This window comes from Pipistrellus kuhlii, unplaced genomic scaffold, assembly GCF_014108245.1.
Source record: "Pipistrellus kuhlii isolate mPipKuh1 unplaced genomic scaffold, mPipKuh1.p scaffold_m20_p_2, whole genome shotgun sequence".
Lineage (NCBI taxonomy): Eukaryota > Metazoa > Chordata > Mammalia > Chiroptera > Vespertilionidae > Pipistrellus > Pipistrellus kuhlii.
Genome location: NW_023425515.1, coordinates 4,895,249 through 4,915,245, shown reverse-complemented (window position 1 = coordinate 4,915,245; position 19,997 = coordinate 4,895,249). Strand labels below are relative to the sequence as shown.

The following is a 19,997-nucleotide window of genomic DNA, read 5'->3' as shown; positions in this document are numbered from 1 at the left end:
CGCAGCCTCTCAAAACTGTCCTCGGAGCGCCCAGTCCACTGTCACGTGCGGGAGCTCCAGTTACAGGGCGGCATGTGAGGCATGCATTCAGCCCAGATCAGGTAACGAGCCGAGAGCCAGGCCTGCCCGCCGGCGCCGGAGCATAGCTGTGTCTGAACACTGTCTTTTCCTGAGCCTACAGGCACGTCCGCATGGACCAGGTCCTTCACCTGATTCTTAATATTTTATTGATTTTTCGCAGAGAGGAAGGGAGAGGGATAGAGAGTTAGAAACATTGATGAAAGAGAAACATCGACCAGCTGCCTCCTGCACGCCCCCTACTGGGGATATGCCCGCAACCAAGGTCCATGCCCTTGACTGGAATTGAACCTGGGACCTCTCAGTCCACAGACCGACGCTCTATCCACTGAACCAAACCAGTCAGGCCCTTCTCCTGATTCTTAACAGTGACCCCACATCAGCCAGTCCCTCTGGGTCTCCAAACGGGACCAGGTGCTGTGGGGCAGGGGCCCAGCACACAGTGCAATTCCTAAACTGTCTATCATTTCAAAAACAGTGACAGCTGATGCCGAAACCGGTATCTCTCCCTTCCTCTCTATACAAAATCAATAAAAAATATATTTTAAAAATAAATAAATAAATATTAATGATTAAAAAAAATAGGATATCGGGGACTAGCTATGGTTATGGGAAATATCAATCACACCCTGTTAACCAAGACTGCATTGTGTTGGTTGAAGAAAGGACATTCTGACCTGGCTGGGAGTTGTTCGCCACTCCCCACCTCCCCACCCCCACCCTCTGATGTGGGAGACAACCTTCGACCTTCCAGTCAACCTTGCACCTGCCAGTCCACTTTGGAATGTGGTCCATTCTCATTCAAGAGCTGCCTTTTATCATGGAAAGATTAACAATCTTGTTGTCCAAACAATGGAGTCCCAGGTTGCCCACACACCCATGCCTGCAGTCCTTACTTTCCCATTCCTACAATTCCTACTTCCCCGTGGAATCCTAGTCCTACCCTATGCACCCAGCTGGCTTATGGGGGCTGCCGAGCAGGTTTTGTGGGTGACCTGCTGCTCTCCATGCTGCCGGCAGCACTGGAATAAACACTCATGTATGCTTCAGCCCTGTCTCCGCTTAATTGGCTCAAGTAGTGACAGGCAGCGCGGACCCATGGATTGTCCGATTACAGTCCTTTCTTTCCCGGTGACTCTCCTTGTCCAGGACCCAGCCTCCACGCTGGGACACTCCTAGAGCATCCCAGGCTCCTTCATCTGCTCCTGGCATTGCTATCCCATCGCTACCTGCCTGACCCAGACCGGAACAGCTGCTCAATCAAGAGGTATGGGGCACTCACCCCACGCTGGTGGGAGTCAGGCCCCCTCCAGGGCTAAATAGACCCTAAACATGAGCTGTTCTGGGGGGCCTGCCCCTCCCTCGCTCCACCCTGCAGGTGCAGCCTAAGGAGCCCATGTTCAGGCAAAAAGGGTCCCCAGAGGGGCTGTGTGAGCCAGCCAGACCCAGAGAGGCCGAGGGCTGTGAGTCTTGACTGGGACCCCTACTCCTGCTGTCACTCCCTGCCTGGGCCTCCCTGTGTGGGAGCAAAAGCCATGCCCCACGTGAGCACAAGTCCTAGCTTTGCTGCCCACTCAGAGGCCTGTGGCCGCTTCCCTTCCTCCCAGGCCTCTGACCCCCATCTGGGCCTTCTATCATGGGTTCCTGTGGGTGAGGAAGCCATGACAGCCCGGCCATCCTCTCCACCAACACTGACCCAACAGCTGTGCCAGGCCCTGGGGACATGGCCCCAAACCAGGCAGGGCCCCAGGGACTGACCCCAGCTGCAGTTCTGGGAGACAGACCCGCTAGGAAGAAGCCGACCAATCCAGAAGCCAGCTTCAGACCGTGGCAGTGGCTATGAGGAAAATGGAGCAGAGGGGCTGGAAGCTCCATCAGGGAGCCTTCCGAAGACACCTGGTCCTTTGGAGGCCCTGCTCCGAGGCTCCTGGAGCTCAGTCTGCACTCCAGCCCTGACCCCACTCTCCCCAGGGCTTCCTCCCAGAAACCTGGAGCCTGCGGTATCTGCCAGCCCCACTGACCTTCCCTGTCATTCACTTACAGTGTGGCCTACGGGTTGGGGTGGGGCTCTCACATGACTTGTTTACAGCTGGGCGTGACTCAGTCAAGTGTGCCCCAATCACACAACCTCCGATTTGACCTCCGAGTTGTTGCACAGACACACCTGCCCCTCCACTGGCATGCTTCTACCCTCTGACCCCAGTCCTGCCTACCTCTGTATCACAGTTACCCCATGTGAGGCCACCTTTCTCTAGTATGTGGTCCATCCCTCCACTGGAATATCCCTCTGGGACCCCACAGCTGGAAAAATGCTTGGTGCGTAGAAAATCTACAAGGAAGTGTTCTTGAATGAATGCATGAATGACTAAGTGAATAACTGAATGCATGAGGTGGCATTGGAGCTGAGCTCTCAATGCTGAGAAAACAGGCTGCAAAGCATCAAGGGAAGGAAAAATGAGCAGAGGGAGCAGCCCTGCAAAGGCCCTGGGCTGGATGAGCTTGGCCCCTCAGAAACAGGAAAGCAGGAGCGCGGTGCGGGCAGAGACAGAGGTGGGCGGGGCCGGGCCAAATGTGGAACCTGGACTTTGCTCCCCGGGCCAAAGGCAGCACCACGCGCTGCCGGCAGAGGGCAGCGTGGAGCTGTCGCGTCTCCCTTTGATTCCAGCTCCCAGGCATTTCTCTTCCCGTTTCCGTGAGTTTCCAGCCAGCCAGCTCCACCTACACTTCGGGCTCCAGAAACACAGGGGTTCGGACCCTCGGAATAAACACACCCCATCCCCTGGAGAACATGTTAAAACCACACAGACGTGACGTGACTTTAATGGTAGTGCGCATGCTGCTCTGTGTTTACAAAGATGGGTTGTGTTTATAAGCCACATTGACAATCCTTGGAACTTGGCGGCTCCTCTTGGCTGTAACCTGGACAGGTCCAGGGCGAGGGGGCGTGTCCCTCTGTCCCCCGCAGAGCAGAGGCACCGTGGGCACAGCACGTGGGCACTCACAGGTCCGCCGAGGCAGGGCTGGGAGGGTCCGATCTCACTCGGCCCCTTCCCCTTCCATGCTTGGAGGCGTGGGCCCTCCTGGATCAGGAGGGGAAGGTGGGCACCTCGGCCAGCGGGCGGGACATGCTCTGGATGGCCCACTGCAGGATGCCATCGAAGGAGTGCTGCGGACAGAGCAGAACCAGGGTGCTGGGACCCGCCAACCCGCCAGAACCTCCCAGGAAAGGCATGCCTGCCCCACCCACATCTGGCCCCCGGGATAGGGGAATAGCCGGGGATGTTGACCTCTGGGCCAAAGAAGATGAGGCCCCTAAAAGCCACATTTTCTTCCCTGCGAACCTAGCTGCTCGTCTTCAGCAGAGAGGCCGGGTCAGGAAGAGGAGGGAGAGAGCCACAAACAGCAGAGCTCCTGTCCGCGTCTCCCCCCCCCCTCCCCCCAAAGGCATGGCCTCCAAGTCAGACTCTGGTGGCCCTCTTGCTGGGGTTCTGCAACACCCCCCCCCCCCTGGGCACCAGGGCCTGCAAGCCGGCTAGAAGGGGGAGCAGCCCAGGGTCCCCTTGTTGAGCTGTGTGCTCATGTGACAGAGGGGTCAGGGCCATGCTGGAGCCCAGAGCCGGGACTCCTTGCCCCTCCTGTGGCTCGGGTGCTGGCTGGCTTGTGGTTGGTGGGGGTCGGGGGGAGCAGGAAGGACAAGGTGGAGGCCACATGATGTGTTACCTCACTCAGGAGGGACTCCAGGTCATCCCTGTGCAGAACGGGCTCGTGACCAGTAGAACTGTCCCCTGTCTGGAACCCAGGAAAGGAAGGTCACCCCAACGTCCACACCCCCTTAGGGACATCCTCATGGAAACAGAACTCCCTGCAGAGGCTTCAGGGGCTGGCGGGGGGAGGGGGGTGGAGGTAGTGGCAAGTGCTGGGAGGGGGCACAGGGGGGCTGAAAACTGAATTCTAGCACCCAGCTCCTTCTGGAGGCAGTGGGCACAGGCAGGGTGGATGTGAGGGAGCTGGGAGCTGCCTGCCCCAAGCCCGCCGATGTGCCTGCCCCCGCACGTTGCGTGTGGCCCTCTGGGGAATGTGAGGTGACTTAGAGAACCCCATCACTGATGGAAAACTGAAGACCCGAGAGGGAAGTGCCTGGTCTAAGGCCAGCCAGCCGTGCCCCTGGCAAAGGTGCCAGAGCAGGGAATGAGGATTCGGCCAGGAGGGGAGACATCCATACTGAAGTGGAACTGAGTGAAAATGGCCGGCTTGTAGCTCAGAACAGGAAGTGCCAGCATTCCGCCGGGGAGGGTCTGATAAACACAGGCCCCAGCCCCGGGGTGTGCAGGAGCCTTCAGGAAACGGTCTGGGGCAACTCCAAAATGGCAGGACATTTTACATCACAATGAGAAGAGGCCAGCCCTTGGTGTTAAGAGGAAAGAAACCCGGTCTCAATAAAGGAAGCTTATTCTGGAGGGAGGTGTCCCCTCCTGGGAGACCCACCCCCCAGGCTGCCCGGAGGCAGTGAGCTGGCCTGGGCACACCCTGAGCAGATGGGTGGGGACCTGGCCGCTGTGAGCCCCGCCAGGTGGTCCCCAGAGTCCCTTCCTGGGCGGGCCTGCATGCTAGATGGGCCTGGATGCGGGCAGGACCCCTGGGGCCCCCAGATTCCTCCAGGCCAGGGATGTGGTCAGGGAGGCCTCTGCATAGGGCAGCTAGGGCAAGAGGCCCCACCCTCTCGGGGCTCCTAACTGGGGGGCAACGGGACCCCCCAGATTCTGAGGGAGCCCCAGATGAGTGTTGCTCGGCTGCTGGGGCCTCGGCTGCCTCTCCTCCTGGACAAATGAGGGTGGAGAGAGTTACTTCTCCCCACGGACTCTTGGCTGCAGGATGGGGCTGGGAAGGGTTCCATCCCAGGGCTGCTGGAGGAGTGGGGTGTGCATGGAAATGGGGTTCTACGGAACGTTCCTCACTGAGCGATCCGACCATACACTCCTACCTAACCCGGCAGGTCATGGTGGATAGTCAGAGGCACAGAGCTTCTTTAGTGAAAGCTTTTCTTTGCCTTAAACCAGTGGCCGGCAAACTCATTAGTCCACAGAGCCAAATATCAACAGCGCAACGATTGAAATTTCTTTGGAGAGCCACATTTTTTAAACTTAAACTTCTTCTAACGCCACTTCAAAATAGACTCGCCCAGGCCGTGGTATTTTGTGGAAGAGCCACACTCAAGGGGCCAAAGAGCCGCCTGTGGCTCGCGAGCCAAAGTTTGCCGAACACTGTCTTAGACCAACCCCATCCACTGTTCCTATGCATCTAGTTAACAAGCCTTTGAAATGCCCCCGTCAGACTCCTCCTTCTAAAGCGGGACCCCCTCCAGACAGCACACAGTCTTAACCGTCCTGTATCCCACCAGAGCCTTGCTTTCTGCCATCTCCACCCAGGCTTCCCTGTGGCCCTTCCTGAGCCTCGGTGCAGAGGAGAAACTGCAAACTTTATTCTGTGGAGCATTGTTCTCCGTCTGTTGAGATCTTGCTTCCAAGCTTATCCTGTTTTGAGCCACATACATTTTTATAAAAAGTCTCTACAGCGCTAGCAGGTTTGGCTCAGTGGCTAGAGCGTCAGCCTGTGGACTGAAAAGTCCCGGGGTTCAAATCTGGTCAAGGGCACATGCTTGGGTTGTGGATTCAATCCCTAGTGTGGGGCCTGCTTTCAAAATATTTAAAAATGCTTTTTAAAAAATGCTCTAGCCAGGCCCATATGGCTCAGTGGTTGAGCATCCACCTGTAAACCTGGAGGTCAGGGTTCGACTCTGATTAGGGCACATGGGGGAGGGAGGTTTGGGCTCCACCCCCAGTGTGGAGTGCAGGAGGCAGCCAATCAGTGATTCTCTCTTCTTATCATTGATGTTTCTCTCTCCCTCTCCCTTCCTCTCTGCAATCAATAAAAATATTTTTTTTTAAAATGCTCAACAAGTTTGAATTTCCTTTGTGGAGGGGGGTGGTTGCACGAGTGGTTCATCCTACGTCATCACGTGTGCATGATCACCCCACCGTGGGGTCCCCTTTCCGCTCGCCCCTCACCCTATCCCCCCCACCCCCCGCACTCCCGGCTGGGGGAAGGGTACGGGGCCAGGGAGCTCTGGGCACAGACGTGATCCAACCTGGGACCACTGCTTAGGCGGGCTTCCTTTCCCGATAGATGCAAGTTACCAAAAGGGAGTCCCTTGAAACAAAGCCATCGCACAGACACAAGGAACACGTGTTCATGAAAACCCGCGAAACGGGCGCCAGAGCTCCTTCCCCAGATGCTCTCCCTTCACCTCTCCACCCCGCGGGCCCCCTGCCCCCCGGGGGCGCTCACCTTGGCGGGCCCGGGGGCCGGCCGGGCGGGGCTCGGGCCGGGCGGCCCCTCCCCGGGGGCCGGGCCGGGGTCTCCGGAGCAGGATCGGCAGCGCAGGACGGCCCTGCGCAGAGCGGCGGACAGGCTGCGGGGTGCCGGGGCTCGGCCGGGGCTGGCGGGGGGCAGGAGGGACCCCCGCAGGACCGCTGGGTGCCCCCCCCCTCCCCCGGTCCCGCACTCACCCTGGCCGCGCACCGGCGGGGAAGTGGCAGAGCCAGTGGAAGGCGGCGGCGCAGTGCGCGCACCGCAGCGCGTCCGCGCCGTCCCCGCACACCCCGCACCGCGCGCCGGCCGCCGAGCCCTGCGGGGCGCACGGGAAGGGCCCGCTACCGACCCTGCACCCCCACCCTCTCCCAGGGACCCCGCCGGGGCTGGGCCGCGGGGTGGGCGCGCGCAGGGAGGGGCGGTTTGGGGTCCCGGCCCGGAGAAACCGGGCACCCCCACCTCCCTCCTCCTGGGTGCGCCTGGGCTCCTTCCGGGCCGGTCAAGGGGTCTCTGAAATGGCACTCTCCAGAGGAGGCATGGAGAGCTGCGGTTCGTGGGGACTCCCCCCAATGTCACCCCAGTCCCTGTGCTGTCTGTCCAGCCTCTTTTAGGGCTGGGAATTTCAGGAGCAATAAGGATGCCTCGCCCCTGGAGGAATCCCTCCTGGAATCCTCTCCCCCTCCTCCTCCCCCGTTCTGGGTGCTCTCCCACAGCACCCACCCCCCATGCCTCCTTCCAGCTTCTTCCCACCTGCCCTCCCCATGGTACATCAGACTGCTCCTGGCAGAGCCCCTCCCCCACCCCACCCCCCAGCCCTGACTCCTAATCTCCTTAGACTCCCGCCCCCTTTCCCCTCCACTTTCCCCTGAGTCACTTCCTCCAGGCAACACCAGACCCCAGGGCCCTGGCCCCCTCACCTGCTGCCCCTCAGGGCCCACGCTGAGTAGGGGGCGGAGGGCGGCGGGGTCCAGGATGGGCAGGGGGGGCCCGGACGGTGGGTTCAGCAGGTGCTTGTAGGCGACGGCAGTGTCCATACCAGCGGGGGGCTCCCTGAGCAGTCCCTTCACCTCCTCTCCTGAGGACCGCGGTCCCAGGATGACCTGGAACCAGGGCCCCGGGCTCAGAGGGGCTGCAGGGACCCGCCCAGCACCGGCCAGGGCGTCAGTGACTGCTGGGAACCAGGGCTGGTGTGGGAGCCATGCACGTGGGTCAGAAAGGCTGGGCTGCCGTCCCAGCTCCGAGGCCCTCCACCCTTCACCTTTTCCCCATCTGAAGGTGGGGTGCCCAAAGGCCCCGGGGACTGTCGAGGTAAACACCCCATCTACATCCAGGCCTGTGTTATATCCTTCATGTCTTTGCTGCATCAGACACGAAAATATTTTAGGGTGAACATTATCAAAGCACATCCCTTGGGATGACAGAGTGAGGCACCCCAGTTCAAGCATTGAGAAACGGGGCCACTGTAAGGGCAGCAGCCCAGCTGCTGACACCCCTCAGGCCCTGCTATAGAAAGTTGAATTGGGGGTGGGGGGGAGAGGGAGGAGATCAACCAAAGGACTTGTATGCATGCATACAAGCCTAACCAGTGGTCACGGACAACAGGGAGGTGGAGGCATGTGTGGGGAGGAGTTTGGGATGGGAATGGGGGGTGGGGGGGGATGAGGACAAATATGTGATACCTTAATCAATAAAGAAATGTGTTTTGTTTTGTTTTTTAAGTTGAATGGACGTGGCCAGGCTAGGGTGGGGACACGTGGTTCAACGGCTGGGAGGGGCCCGCGGGCAGGGCCTGCAGGACGACAAGCCTGTGCTTACCGGGATCTCCGCAGGTGGCTCCTTGGCCCCAGGCAGGTCCGGCTGGGCTCTTCCCTGGAGGCAGCTGGAGCACCTCCAAGTACCGCTGCTCACGTGGTCCCGGCCAGAGGCATGCAGAGCAAGGCTGAGGCTTGGTAGCTTCCCAGCCCCAAAGCTCAGGGAGGCCTGAGGGCTCCTCCCAGTCACCCTTCCCTTTTACCGATGGGGAACCAAGGCAGGAAGTGGGCAGAGCCACCGTGGAAGGGCCCGCCCAACCAGTCCTTAGGAGAGCCAAGGATGCCCACTATGTGCCTCAGGTGGGATGGACCTCACCCACAAGATCAGTGTCCCGGGGGTACTTCTCGGATGAGCCCCAAAATGCCCGGCCCCCACACCTGCAGCCGCCTGTGCCTGCTGGCAGGGGCTTGGCCTGCAGCTGGGGCCTCCCGGGGCTGGTGTTTATACGCTGGACCCACCATGTGGGTAAGGGCAGGAAGGAAGAGGATGGAAGAATGACGGACAATCGGTGTCCGGGGTGGGCGAGCAGGACCTGGGCCGAGCCCCCTTGTTTAGAAGCTCAGAGAGCAGACCACCATGGCCTATGGTCACGGGTGCTAGAGGGCAAGGCTCTCCCGGTGGCTGGGCAGGGTGCACCGGGAGGCAGACCAGCCCTTGGGGTGCAGCTTTGTGGCCTGACTTCATCTGGGGGTGGAGGGGTCAGCTGCTTGTGGGAAGTTTGCCCGGGAGTGTGGAGTGAGATGGGACAGACTGGCCACTCTTTTGCTTCCGGCATCCATACTGCTTCACCACCCTCAGTGCTCTGCGGGCCAAGCTGGCCAGACTGGGGACAGCGTGAGGGAGGTGGAGGGGGAGCAGCCCAGTCCCCACTGTCCAGTGCCCTGAGCCAAGGCCACCCTGAAGGTGCCTCCCTCCCCATCCGTGGAACCGAGAGACGTCCGGAGGCCTCCCACTCGGGCCGGTGGGTGGAGGGGGCTGTGAAGCAGGTGGGGGGGCGGGTGCTGCGGGTGACCAGCACGCGGGCTCACCTGGGGATCGCCTGCAGCGGCGGGGACAGGCAGGCCAGGTGGAAGGCGCGGGGGCAGCCGTCACAGCAGATGAGCTCCCCGCCGTCCAGGCACACGGCACACTCGTCCTCGTTCTTCTGGCCGGAAAGAGACCCCTTCCTCTGGTGGACAGGGGGTGGGCCAGCCTCCCCCAGAACAGCTGCACTGCAGGCTCCCCAGAGGCTCCCCAGGGGCACCCCGGTTCCCGGCCTGCTCCGCCGCTGGCAATGCCTGCTCCCCGGGCCTGCCCACGACCCCTTCCATCTCTGAGATTCTAGTCCCTGCACACCCGCCACATCCACCTCTCTCGGGAAGAACCTTTAGGAAGCGGGTTTCTCCCGGGCACCTGTGCTCCAGTGGCCCCAGGCTGCACGCCCACCCCATCTGCCCCTTCCTCAGAGGGTAAGGAGCTGTAGGCCCAGAGGAGTTCCTGTTTGCCCTGGGCACCTGATGTCCCCTCCCGCTGAGGCCTCCAGTCTGCATGTGCCCTTGCCTGCATGTACCCATGATGCCCTGCGGGGTGCCACCTCCTCCAGAAGCCCCCTGAACTGCCAGGCTGGCAGCCAGCACAGCAGTGAGCCACTCGTTATAACAATCCTCCCGGACCTGCCAGCCAAGAGCGGGCCTGGGTCCCCCCGGATCCAGGGGCCCGGACAGGGCCTGGTGTGGAGGGGCCGGGCCCCGGGACTCATTCTGCCTCAGTAAGAAACGCCGCCAGAGCCCAAAGGTGAGCTTGGCATTCGGGTTCTGGCTCCCAGGAGGGGCAACCACCATCCATGGGCCAGTTTGGAGGCGAGAGGCAGCTGGCCTCTGGACCAAACATTTTTAAAAGCCCGGCAGGACTCACTGTCTGGCTTATTTGAATGTTCACCATTGTGTGTTATCAGGAAAACGCACTATTGAAAACAAGAGCTCCCCCTGCGAACAGGGGCGTAGGCCTGTCCCGCCGTCACTGAGGGAGGTGTCCCCGACAAGTGGGAAGCCCTGGGTCATGGGGACGAGGGCACCCCCTATCCCCCCACGTCTGGGAATTACCTGGTGGAGCTGGGGCTCACTGGGGAGGGGGAGGGGGGCCGGGACCCTGTCCTGCTGGCCTGCTCTGGGGTCCTCGCCAGCCTGCCAGGGACAGGGGAGACAGTCAGGGCGGGAGCCCCAGCAGCCACTGTGTGTACTGGAGGCGGGAGCCACGTGGCTGTCGGGCAGCACTTACGGGGGCAGCGACCTGGGGGCCCTTTGCTCGGACCAGGGTCTTCAGGCCGCCGCTGCGGGCCTTGCTCTTCCCTCCGCCGGGGTCCTCAAACTTGCCGGGAGTGTACACACCGCCAACCTGGATGCACTTCTGGGTGCCGCCTGGGAGGAGAAGCTGACTGGCCCGGCTGCCTGCCCAGGTGCCCACTCCGCTGCACGCAGGCCCCGGCCGGTGGCCAGCGGGCAGCAGGGAGGCCGTGCTCTGCAGCTGGATGCTCCTCCCCCACCCGCCCCTGGGAGTGGTCTCTGCTGGGAACTGTATTGTGTGTCCCCCAAATCCATGTCCGCCTGGAATGCGGGTACGGGACCTTATTTGAAAGTAGGGTCTTCGCAGATGTGATTAGTTACAATGGACTTGCCCTGGACCCTGTGTCCAGCGACTGGGGTCCTCGTGAGAAGAGGAGAGGACACAGAGAGACAGGGAGGAGGCCCCGTGACAACGGAGGTGGAGGCTGCGGCTGACGAGGTGCCAAGCCAGGGAACCAGGGAGCCAGGGAGCCAGGGAAGGAGGGTCTGGGAGAGGCAGGACGGCTCTGCCCTCGAGCCTCCTCGAAAGTGGCTTTGCGAACACGGAGAGTTTGGAGTTTCTGTTGCTTGACGCCACCCAGTTAGTGACAATGCGGCACAACGGCCCTGAGAAACTACTGCCGGGTCCTTGTGTCCTCCCGGCGAGAGACCAGGGCCTCCGGCAGCTCCGAGGGGCCAGCTGGGCCCGGCCGTCCTCGTGTCCTCAGCTGGTGCCAGGGACAGCGGGTGGAGTAAGGAGGTGCAGAGAAGGGGTGCTGCAGGCTGTCCTGCGAGAGAGCAGCCCTCCCCGGAGGTCTGAGCAGCGCAGGCTTCCACAGGCCTCAGACTTACAAGCTGAGGACGTTCAAGGACGGGAGCCGGTGATCCTGAAGAGGCCCGTCCGAGAGGCGGGAGGGAGGGAGGTGACCCCGGGTGTGGCCCTGGACCACTCGCCTCGCAGAAGTTCCCTGGCCTGCTTGGTCAGGAGTTCCTCCTGTGCCCCGCCCCCCCATCTCGGGGAGCTGTGCCTCCCACCCTTCCAAAGCCAGAACCACTCGGGGGGACGCTGGCTGCCTTGTCCACGGTCCTGCCTGCTCTGGGGCCACCGGAGAGTGAAGGGGGGACGTGGATCTCAGGGGCCAGCACCGTCTACCTGACTCAAACACCTGCTGGATGAGGATCCCCTCCACAGCCCCGCAGGCTCCCGGGACATCCCCAGACGACACAGCCACGGCTCTCTGGACCGAAGCGGACATCGTCTGAATTCCTGGGGAAGGGAGCACCAGGCGGGGGTCACCCACTGGGAAGATGGCCCCTGAGCACCCCCTCCATGCGGGCAGTGGGGAGCAAGAGGCACCTGGGCAGCAGAATCCTTCTCTCCCGCTCAGGGCAGGCCTTGGAGCGGGCCCAGCCCCTCCACACATACACACACACACAGCCCATGTGTCAGAGCACAGACTCTGTGTGTGTGTGTGTGTGTGTGTGTGTGTGTGTGTAGTGTGTGTACCCACTGGACATGGCAGGCAGGCAGGCAGAAATGATCAGGTTCCCCGGAACATGGCCCAGGGTGGTGCTGAGAGGAAGGCACCAGGTGACCACAGAGGGCCTCTGGGGCCCTGTGTCTGGGGGCAGATGGGGACAGACAAAGGCCAGGCTGAATCCAGCCCAAGGACCAGGAGGCTTCTCTGGAGGAAGCAGAGGAGAGCTGCCCTGCAGGATGGGCACAGGGGGGGTAACCCCAGGCCCGCCCTCTCTTCTGGATGTGGCTTAGGGGTGAGATGCCATGGCTCCAGGTCCCAGGACAGGTCCTAGAGGACAGCCCCCTCCCCAGTCCCCCTGCTGGACCCCCACACCCTGGCCCAGGACCCCCACACTCCTGCTCACCATTGCCCAGTGGGAGGCACGGCGGCTCAGCGCTGCTCTCCTGCTTCTTCGGGTGCTTGGCCTTCCCCTGGGAGCCTGCGGGGGGAGCTGCGGCAGCCGGGCCTGCTCTCCACTCAGGGGCCGGCCGGCCGGCGGGCGGGGGGGGGGGGGGTGTCCGGTGAGCAGGGCTGGTCTTCCAGCTCCCGCGGGTCCCCTGGCTTTACAGGGCTCTGGTGTTCACGTCAGTGGAAAGACGTGCCACCGCCTGCCTCCTTCCTGGGCACTGGGCCCCCTGCAGTGTGCCACCCGCACCTGGAGGGACCCCGCGCCCCCCCCCCCCCATGCCCTAGCCCTCTCCTCCAAGGGGGGCTGGCTTCTGCTGACCAGGTGGGACAGAGGCTCCCAGAGCAGCTGGGAGAAGGTGTGGGGGGACCGGGGTGCCGGCCTCTCGGGGGATCTGTGGCCAGAACTGCTCTTGGGACTGCGGGCTGCGTACCTGGGCTGGAGGTGCGCCTGGGGGACAGGGCTGCGGGCGGGGTCGCCCGAGGCTCCTCCAGGGCCTTCCTCTTGGTGGGGGGCCTGGGCAGGGGCACTGGGGCCTTGGGGCCGGCCGGGGGCTTCCTCCCTTTCCGGGGCTGGCTGAGGTCCACGTCTGCGGGGCGTGGGCAGAGGCCTCAAGCCCAGAACTGACCTCTGGGCACGGTGGGCGAGGCCTGGGCCTGCGTCTCCTGGAACTCAGGGCTGTCCTGGGTGATGGCCAGAGTCTCCCTAACACCCCCCCACACACCCCCCGCCCCAACTTCTTCCCACTTACAGTCTCCCTGGGGCTCAGCGACATGACTCCAGGCATCCCAGCCCCCAGCCAGGGAGGCCGGCCTGCAGGGACGCCCAACCCCAGCCAGAGGCTGACCCCAGGCCCCGGCCTCAGCAGGCCCCACCTCTGGGGAAGCTGTCCAGGACCGGCTGCAGCCGGGCGTATCTCTCCAGGTTGTAGTCCTTGAAGAGGACCCTCCAGAAGTCCAGGATGGCGGCGGAGTCCTGGGTCAGGAGCCAGGAGAGGAGGGCGTGGAAGGCCTGCGGGCAGCCCTCCTTCTCCTTCAGCCGCAGGGTCTCCTGGAGCGAGAGCGGGGAGGGGGAGGGGGGCTTCTGTGCTTCCCCAGCCCCCTCCTCCCGCCTCCTGTGGGGCTGGAGGGCGGATGCCACCCCAGAGGAGTCTGCGGGACACCTGGCACCCGCTCATTCCCCGGCTGGGGGCAGGCTCGAGGATGGCACTGGATGCTGGTGTGAGGGGGGCTACTTGGCAGTCATCTTAGGGGACCTGCCACTGGCTTGGACGTAGGCTTGGGCGTGAGATGCCGTGGTTCTAGGTCCCAGGGCGGGTCCTAGGGGACAGCCCCCTCCCCAGTCCACCTGCTGGACCCTCGCACCCTGGCCCAGGAGCAGGGGGGCCTTGGGCCTGCTCACCATTGCCCAGGAGGGGATTAGGAATCTGCGTAGGGGGCACATCTGGAATTTGCCCAGGAGACCGTCCCCCAGGCTGGGGGCTGGGCTTGGAGGAGAGGGCTAGGGCATGGGGGGCAGGGGCCAACCTCTAACTGGTCCTGCGGGCTGTCCATCTGGCTCGTGGGCGGGGCTTGGGGGGATGGTTGGGGGCCTTGAGAGTGGTGCTTAGAAGCGGGAGGGGCCGGGCGCATCCATCAGGGACTTCTCTCCCCACTCCTGGGCGGGGCGTGGGGAGTCTCCAGGGGGTGTGGGGGCTCCTGGGCGGGGCTTCGGAGTCTGGGGGCGGGGGGGGGGGGCTCGGGGAGTCTCGGGTGTGGGGACGGGGCTGGGGCCCACCTGGAACTTGTCCTCGGGGACCACGTCGTGGTCGGCCAGCGCGTGCAGCAGCGGGAAGGCGCTGTCCACGGCCACGGCGATGTCCGTGCGGTGCAGCCTCAGCAGGCGGCGCAGCGCCCCGTCCCCGCCGCCGCGGGCCTCGCCCGCCATCCCGCCGTCCGTCCGTCCGTCCGTCCGGGCGCGCGGACCGGGGGCCCTCTCCGCGGCGGGGGTCCCGCGGCCTCGGGGTGCCGCCGGGCCTGTGGGCCGCGCCTGCCTCCCGCTCTGCCAGCCTCGCCCGGCACCTGGGCACCTGAGCGGGCGTCTCCCTCCGCGGGCTGAGGCCGGGCCCCTGTTATACCTCCCGGCGCCCCGGGAAAGAGCAAAGGCCGAGCTGCCCCAAGCCAATCAGGGCCTGGAGCTTGGGTGGGTGGGGGGTGGTGGGGGGAGGCCTGGAAACCTCCCTGTAACCCAGTAAGACGCGCCCCCCCCCCCCCCCCAGCCAGCCCTGCTCTGCACCTGCCCGCAGTCTGTGGGCCAAGGAAGCTTCTAGATCACCACCCCCAGGCCCCAGGCCCCTCACTCATGTGGGCCCCTGTTCTCAGGAAAGCAAAGACACTCATGTCACAGCTATTGGCACTGCCGGCCAGCACACAGGGGTCTCCGGAACTGAGGCTTTCGGGGTGCCCCTCGAGCATTGCCTGCAGTAGCTCAGCAGACACAGAGAGTTTGAGCATCCTCCTCCTCCTCCAAGGTCACCCTGCACCCCCCCCCCCCCCAATTGGCTGAGGGACCCTGAGCCCTAACACAATGGCTCCAGGGGAACTAAAAGCTGCCCTCACTTCACTTTTTTGAAGCCACGAACCCCTTGCAGGTGCACCTGTGCCCTCCAGCCCAGCCGGCCCCATGCGGGCGTCCCCCAGCCACTTTGGTTGGAGATTAGCAAAGAAACTCTTGTAAAATTCTGGACTTTCCACCACGTGGGGGGTTCCCTGACAGCCCCTTCCTGCAGGTGACCCGGAGCGGCCGGCAAGAGTGACGGTGGCCTGCGTGACCCACAGAGGGGAGAGGAGCCTGGAGCCAGGGCCTGGGTCACTGCCTTCGTGGGGCTGAGCCTCAGTTTCTCCACGAGGCACTGGGTGCAGCGACATGCCTGCTGCTTGGCAGGCCACTTCTAGGCCTCTGTCCTCCCCTGCAAGTTCCGCAGGAAGTTAGCATAGAGCTACCCTAGGACCCAGCAATTCCACTCCCGAGTGTACACCCCACAGAACTGAAAGCATGCAAACACATGTATATGCATGTTCACAGCAGCACTATCACAGCAGCCAAAAGGGGGTGTGTGTGTATGTGTGTGTGTGTGTGTGTGTGTGTGTAGGGAGGAAAACAACCCAATGTCCATCTACAGGAGGATGGTTAAGTAGAATATGGTCCAGCCCTGCAATAGAATATATTCAGCCAAAAAAGAGACAAAATTCTAATACATGCTACAACGTGGTGAACCCTGAAATATTATGCTAAATGAAATAAGTCGGACATAAAGGTAACCTATTATATGATTCCATGCATATGAAATGCCCAGAAGAGGCAAATCCATAGAGAGAGAAAGCAGATTATTGGTTTCCAAGAGCTGGGGGGTAGGGAAAAAGGGGGGCTGCTTAATAACTATGGGGTTTCCATTGGGGTGATGAAAACATTTTGGAAATAGTAGTGATGGTTACACAACATTGTGGTGTACCAATTGTTACTGAATTTTAAACTTTCTAATGATCAAAATGGCAAATTTTATGTTATGTGCGTATTCCCACAATAAAATTAATTTAATAAATCAGCTCTTAAAATTAATTAGTTCTTAAATTCTATTTTTTTAAGTTTATTGATTTTTAGAGAGAGAGGAAGGGAGAAGAGAGAAACATCGATATGAGAGCTATACATCGATCAGCTGCCTCCTGCACACGCCCCACTGGGGATGAGCCCAAAACCCAGGCATGTTCCTTGATCAAGAATTGAACCAGCAACCCATCAGTCCACCTCTTCCTTCTACCAGGTCAGCATCCAGCATGGAGCTTCCCCATCCAGCCTTGGCCCTCAGTGGCCTCTCCGCTACCAGCCCCTTCATCCAGAGCCCAGACAATAGGGTGCTGGGAAGACACTCATCTCTCCATCATCATGTGGTTCAGTCAGCACCAGGACTGCAGCAGGAGCTCCCTCTGCCAAGGGGGTTAAAAACAAAACAAGCCACAAATAGTTGGCATCCAGAAAAGCCTGGTGCAGAAACACAGGACACGGAACAAAGAGCAGAATCACAGAGCAGCTGGGGTCTGGCTGGGGCTTCCCAGAGCCAGTGCACCCAGTGGGCAGCTTCAGACCATGTCCAAGCGTCAGCACCCAACCTTCTCTACAAATGACACACTCACGGGGTGGCCTCAGAGGGCACCGGAGCCCCATTGAAGCTAGTCCTGCTCTGTGGGGTGGGCCCTACACAGCTGATCCTCCACACTGGTCGATGGGCACAGCCAGTCCTTGCAGCTCATTAGCCTACGGGTAAGTCCCTCCCATTGATATGCCAACAGCAATCAAGTTTCAACTACAAGAGGAGGGTGTACACAGTCCACACGGGCGTGGGGGTGGGGTGGGGTGTGTGTGCACATCGGGGGGCCCAGCTTGGGTGATTAGAAAGGCTGTGCCACTGGATCCTACAGAGCACCTATGACCTTAGGCCACTCTACCAAGCCTGGGAGACCTAGCAGCTCTACCTAGTGCCCAGAAACAAACACAGAAGGCTGCCAAAGGAGGAAATAAAGAAATATGTCCCAAATGAAAGAAGAGAATAAAACTCTAGAAAAAGAACTAAACAAAATGGAGCAAGCAATCTACGAGATGCAGAGTTCAAACACTGGTTATAAGGATGCTTGCTGAACTTAGTGAGAACCTTAATAGCATAAAAAGGATCAGTAAGAAATAAAGGATACACTAACTGTAATGAAGCATAATCTACAGGGAATCAACAGTCGAGTAGATGAAGTTGAGATCCAAACCAGCAATTTGGAATATAAGGAAGTGAAGGAAAAAAACAACAACAACACTCAATCAGAACAGCAAAAAGAATAAAAAATATAAAAAGAAAAGAAAACAAGAATAGTGTAAAGAGCCTCTGGGACAACCTCAAGTGTATCAATATTTGCATCATGGGGGTGCTGGAAGAAGAGAGAGAGAGCATGAAATTGAAAACCTGTTTGAAAAAAATGACAAAAAAATTCCCTAACCTGGTGAAAGAAATAGATACACAAGTCTAGCAAGCACAGAGCCCCAAAAAAGATGAACTCAAAGAGGCCCACACCAAGACACTTCCTAATTAAAATGCAAAAAGTTAAATACAAAGAGAACATCTTAAAAGCAGCAACAGAAAAGCAGTTAGTTACCTACAAGGGAGCTCCCATCAGACTGTCAGCTGATTTCTCAACAGAAACCAGCTGGGCAGAAGGGAGTGACACAAAATATTCAAAGTGATGAAAAGCAAGGAGCTACAAACTAAATTACTCTACCCAGCAAAGCTATCATTTAGAATCAAAGGACAAAGACCTTCCCAGACAAGGAAAACCTAAAGGAGATCATTACCACCAAACCAATATCATATGAAATGTTAGCGGGTCTAGAAGAAAAAAGAAAAAGGGGAGAAGACAATGAATATGAGCATTAAAATGGCAATACGAGCACATCTATCAACAATTTAATCTAAAAAGCAAAACACATAAACAAGCAGAGCAGAAACAGACTCATTGAGAGCATGTTGCCAGATAGCAGGAGGGTTGGGGGAGGGGGTAAGTGTAAAAGCTGAAGGGATTAAGAAATACAAATTAATGGTTACAGAATGGTCATGGGATGTTAAAGTACAGCACAGGGAATATAGTCAATAATATTGTATCGATAACTATGCATGGTGCCAGGTGGATGTGAGATTTATCAGAATGACCACTTAATTATGAACGTTGTGTCTAATCACTGGGTGTACACCTGAAACTAATAATGTATGTCAACCGTAATTGAAAAATTAAAAACAATTAAAAAATAATGAATAAAAAAGTTGATCAAGAAAAAAGAAACCTGCAAAGTGTTTTCAATATCTGGGATATTGCTCTGGCATATGTCCTCAGTTTGGCTCAAATATACTCTTACAAAAAAAAAAAAAAATTCTCTTCTCTCCACTTTTAAAAAATAGTGAATTAACTTGACTCTATATTCTAAATAATTTATATATATTACATCATACATTAAGTATAGTATGTATTTAATATGTATTATATACAGTATATATTAAATATATTTATGGGTTGAAAGAGGTAATATTGTTATAAGCATCCATACTATCCAAAACAATCTGCAGGTTCAGTGCAACCTCTATCAAAATTCAAATGACATTTTTTACAGAAATAGGAAAAACCATCCTAGAATTTGTATGGAACCACAAAAACCCCCAAATAGCCACAGCAATCTTAAGAAAGAACAAAGCTGGAGGCATCATACTCCCTCATTTCAAACTACATTACAAAGCTTTGGTAGTTACAACAGCGTGGCATTGGCATAAAAACAGACACAGATTAGTGGGACAGAACAGAGAACCCAGAAATGAAAAACACATACATAAAACAAAATGAGTGAGAGAAGATATTTACAAATAATATAGGTGATAAGAAGCTAATATCCAAAATATATAAAGGACTCATGGGGAAAATCCAATAAAAAATAAGCAGAGAATGTAAGTAGACATTTTTCCCAAAGAAGACATACAGATGGCCAACAGGCACATGAAAACATGCTCGACATCACTCATCATCAGGGAAATGTAAATCAAAACCACAAGGAGCTATCATCTCACACCTATCAGAATGGCTACTACCCAAAAGAGTCAAAAAGTAAGTATTGGCAAGGATGTGGAGAAAAGGAACCCTCATGCACTGCTGCTGAGAATATAAATTGGTGCAGTCACTGTGAGTAAAGGTATGGAGATTCCTCAAACACTAAAAATAGAATTACCATAAGACCCAGCATGCCACTTCTGGATAATTATCCAAAAAACAAACAAAAAACAAAAACACTAACAGGAAAAGATATCTGCACCCCCATACTCATTGCAGCATTATTTTTTAAAATATATATTTTATTGATTTTTTTACAGAGACAAAGGGAGAGGGATAGAGAGCTAGAAACATCGACGAGAGAGAAACATCGATCAGCAGCCTCTTGCACACCCCCTACTGGGGATGTGCCCGCAACCAACGTACAAGCCCCAGACCGGAATCGAACCCGGAACCTTTCAGTCCGCTCTACCACTGAGCCAAACCGGTTTCGGCCCAACTTGTCACTGTTGATGTTGTCCTTGGTCACCTGGCAGAGGTGTTAGTCAGGGGAAGTCACGAGGCCGGGCCAGCCGGCACCCAAAGGGGACCTGAGACCCCCCCAATCCCTCCCTCCACCCCCCACTGCCTGCCATTAGGCCCATCCCATCCAGGTAAAAGCCTCCTCGATCCTTCTTCCTCACCTCGGTCCTACAAGGAACCCCTCTTCCTGCCCTTTTTCCTCCTCCTTCCTCCTCCTCCTTCCTCTCTCCCTTCCCCTCCTCCTCCAGCCCTGCCCCCACCCACGCCCGGAGCATGAGCCCCCCCCAAGCCCCGCCCCGGAGTGCCACGCCCCTCCCCCACTGGGCTCCAGGCCTGAACCCACCACCCAACTCCAGACTTCGCTCAGCATCCCTTTACAGAA

General features: G+C 58.4%; 1 protein-coding gene across 1 annotated transcript; it reads right to left on the bottom strand.

The window, feature by feature from the left end:
- Positions 1-2,812: 2,812 nt before the first annotated feature.
- Positions 2,813-14,411, bottom strand: AIRE (autoimmune regulator). The gene is made up of 14 exons (XM_036448632.2): positions 14,262-14,411; positions 13,361-13,535; positions 12,919-13,074; positions 12,444-12,518; positions 11,713-11,826; positions 10,516-10,655; positions 10,341-10,421; positions 9,288-9,403; positions 8,246-8,347; positions 7,365-7,566; positions 6,645-6,763; positions 6,424-6,526; positions 3,799-3,867; positions 2,813-3,244 (listed from the first exon to the last, which is right to left on the bottom strand). The coding sequence occupies exons 1-14, from the start codon at positions 14,409-14,411 to the stop codon at positions 3,164-3,166; spliced, it is 1,683 nt and encodes a 560-aa protein (XP_036304525.1). The 3' UTR covers positions 2,813-3,163.
- Between the last annotated feature and the right edge of the window lie 5,586 nt (positions 14,412-19,997).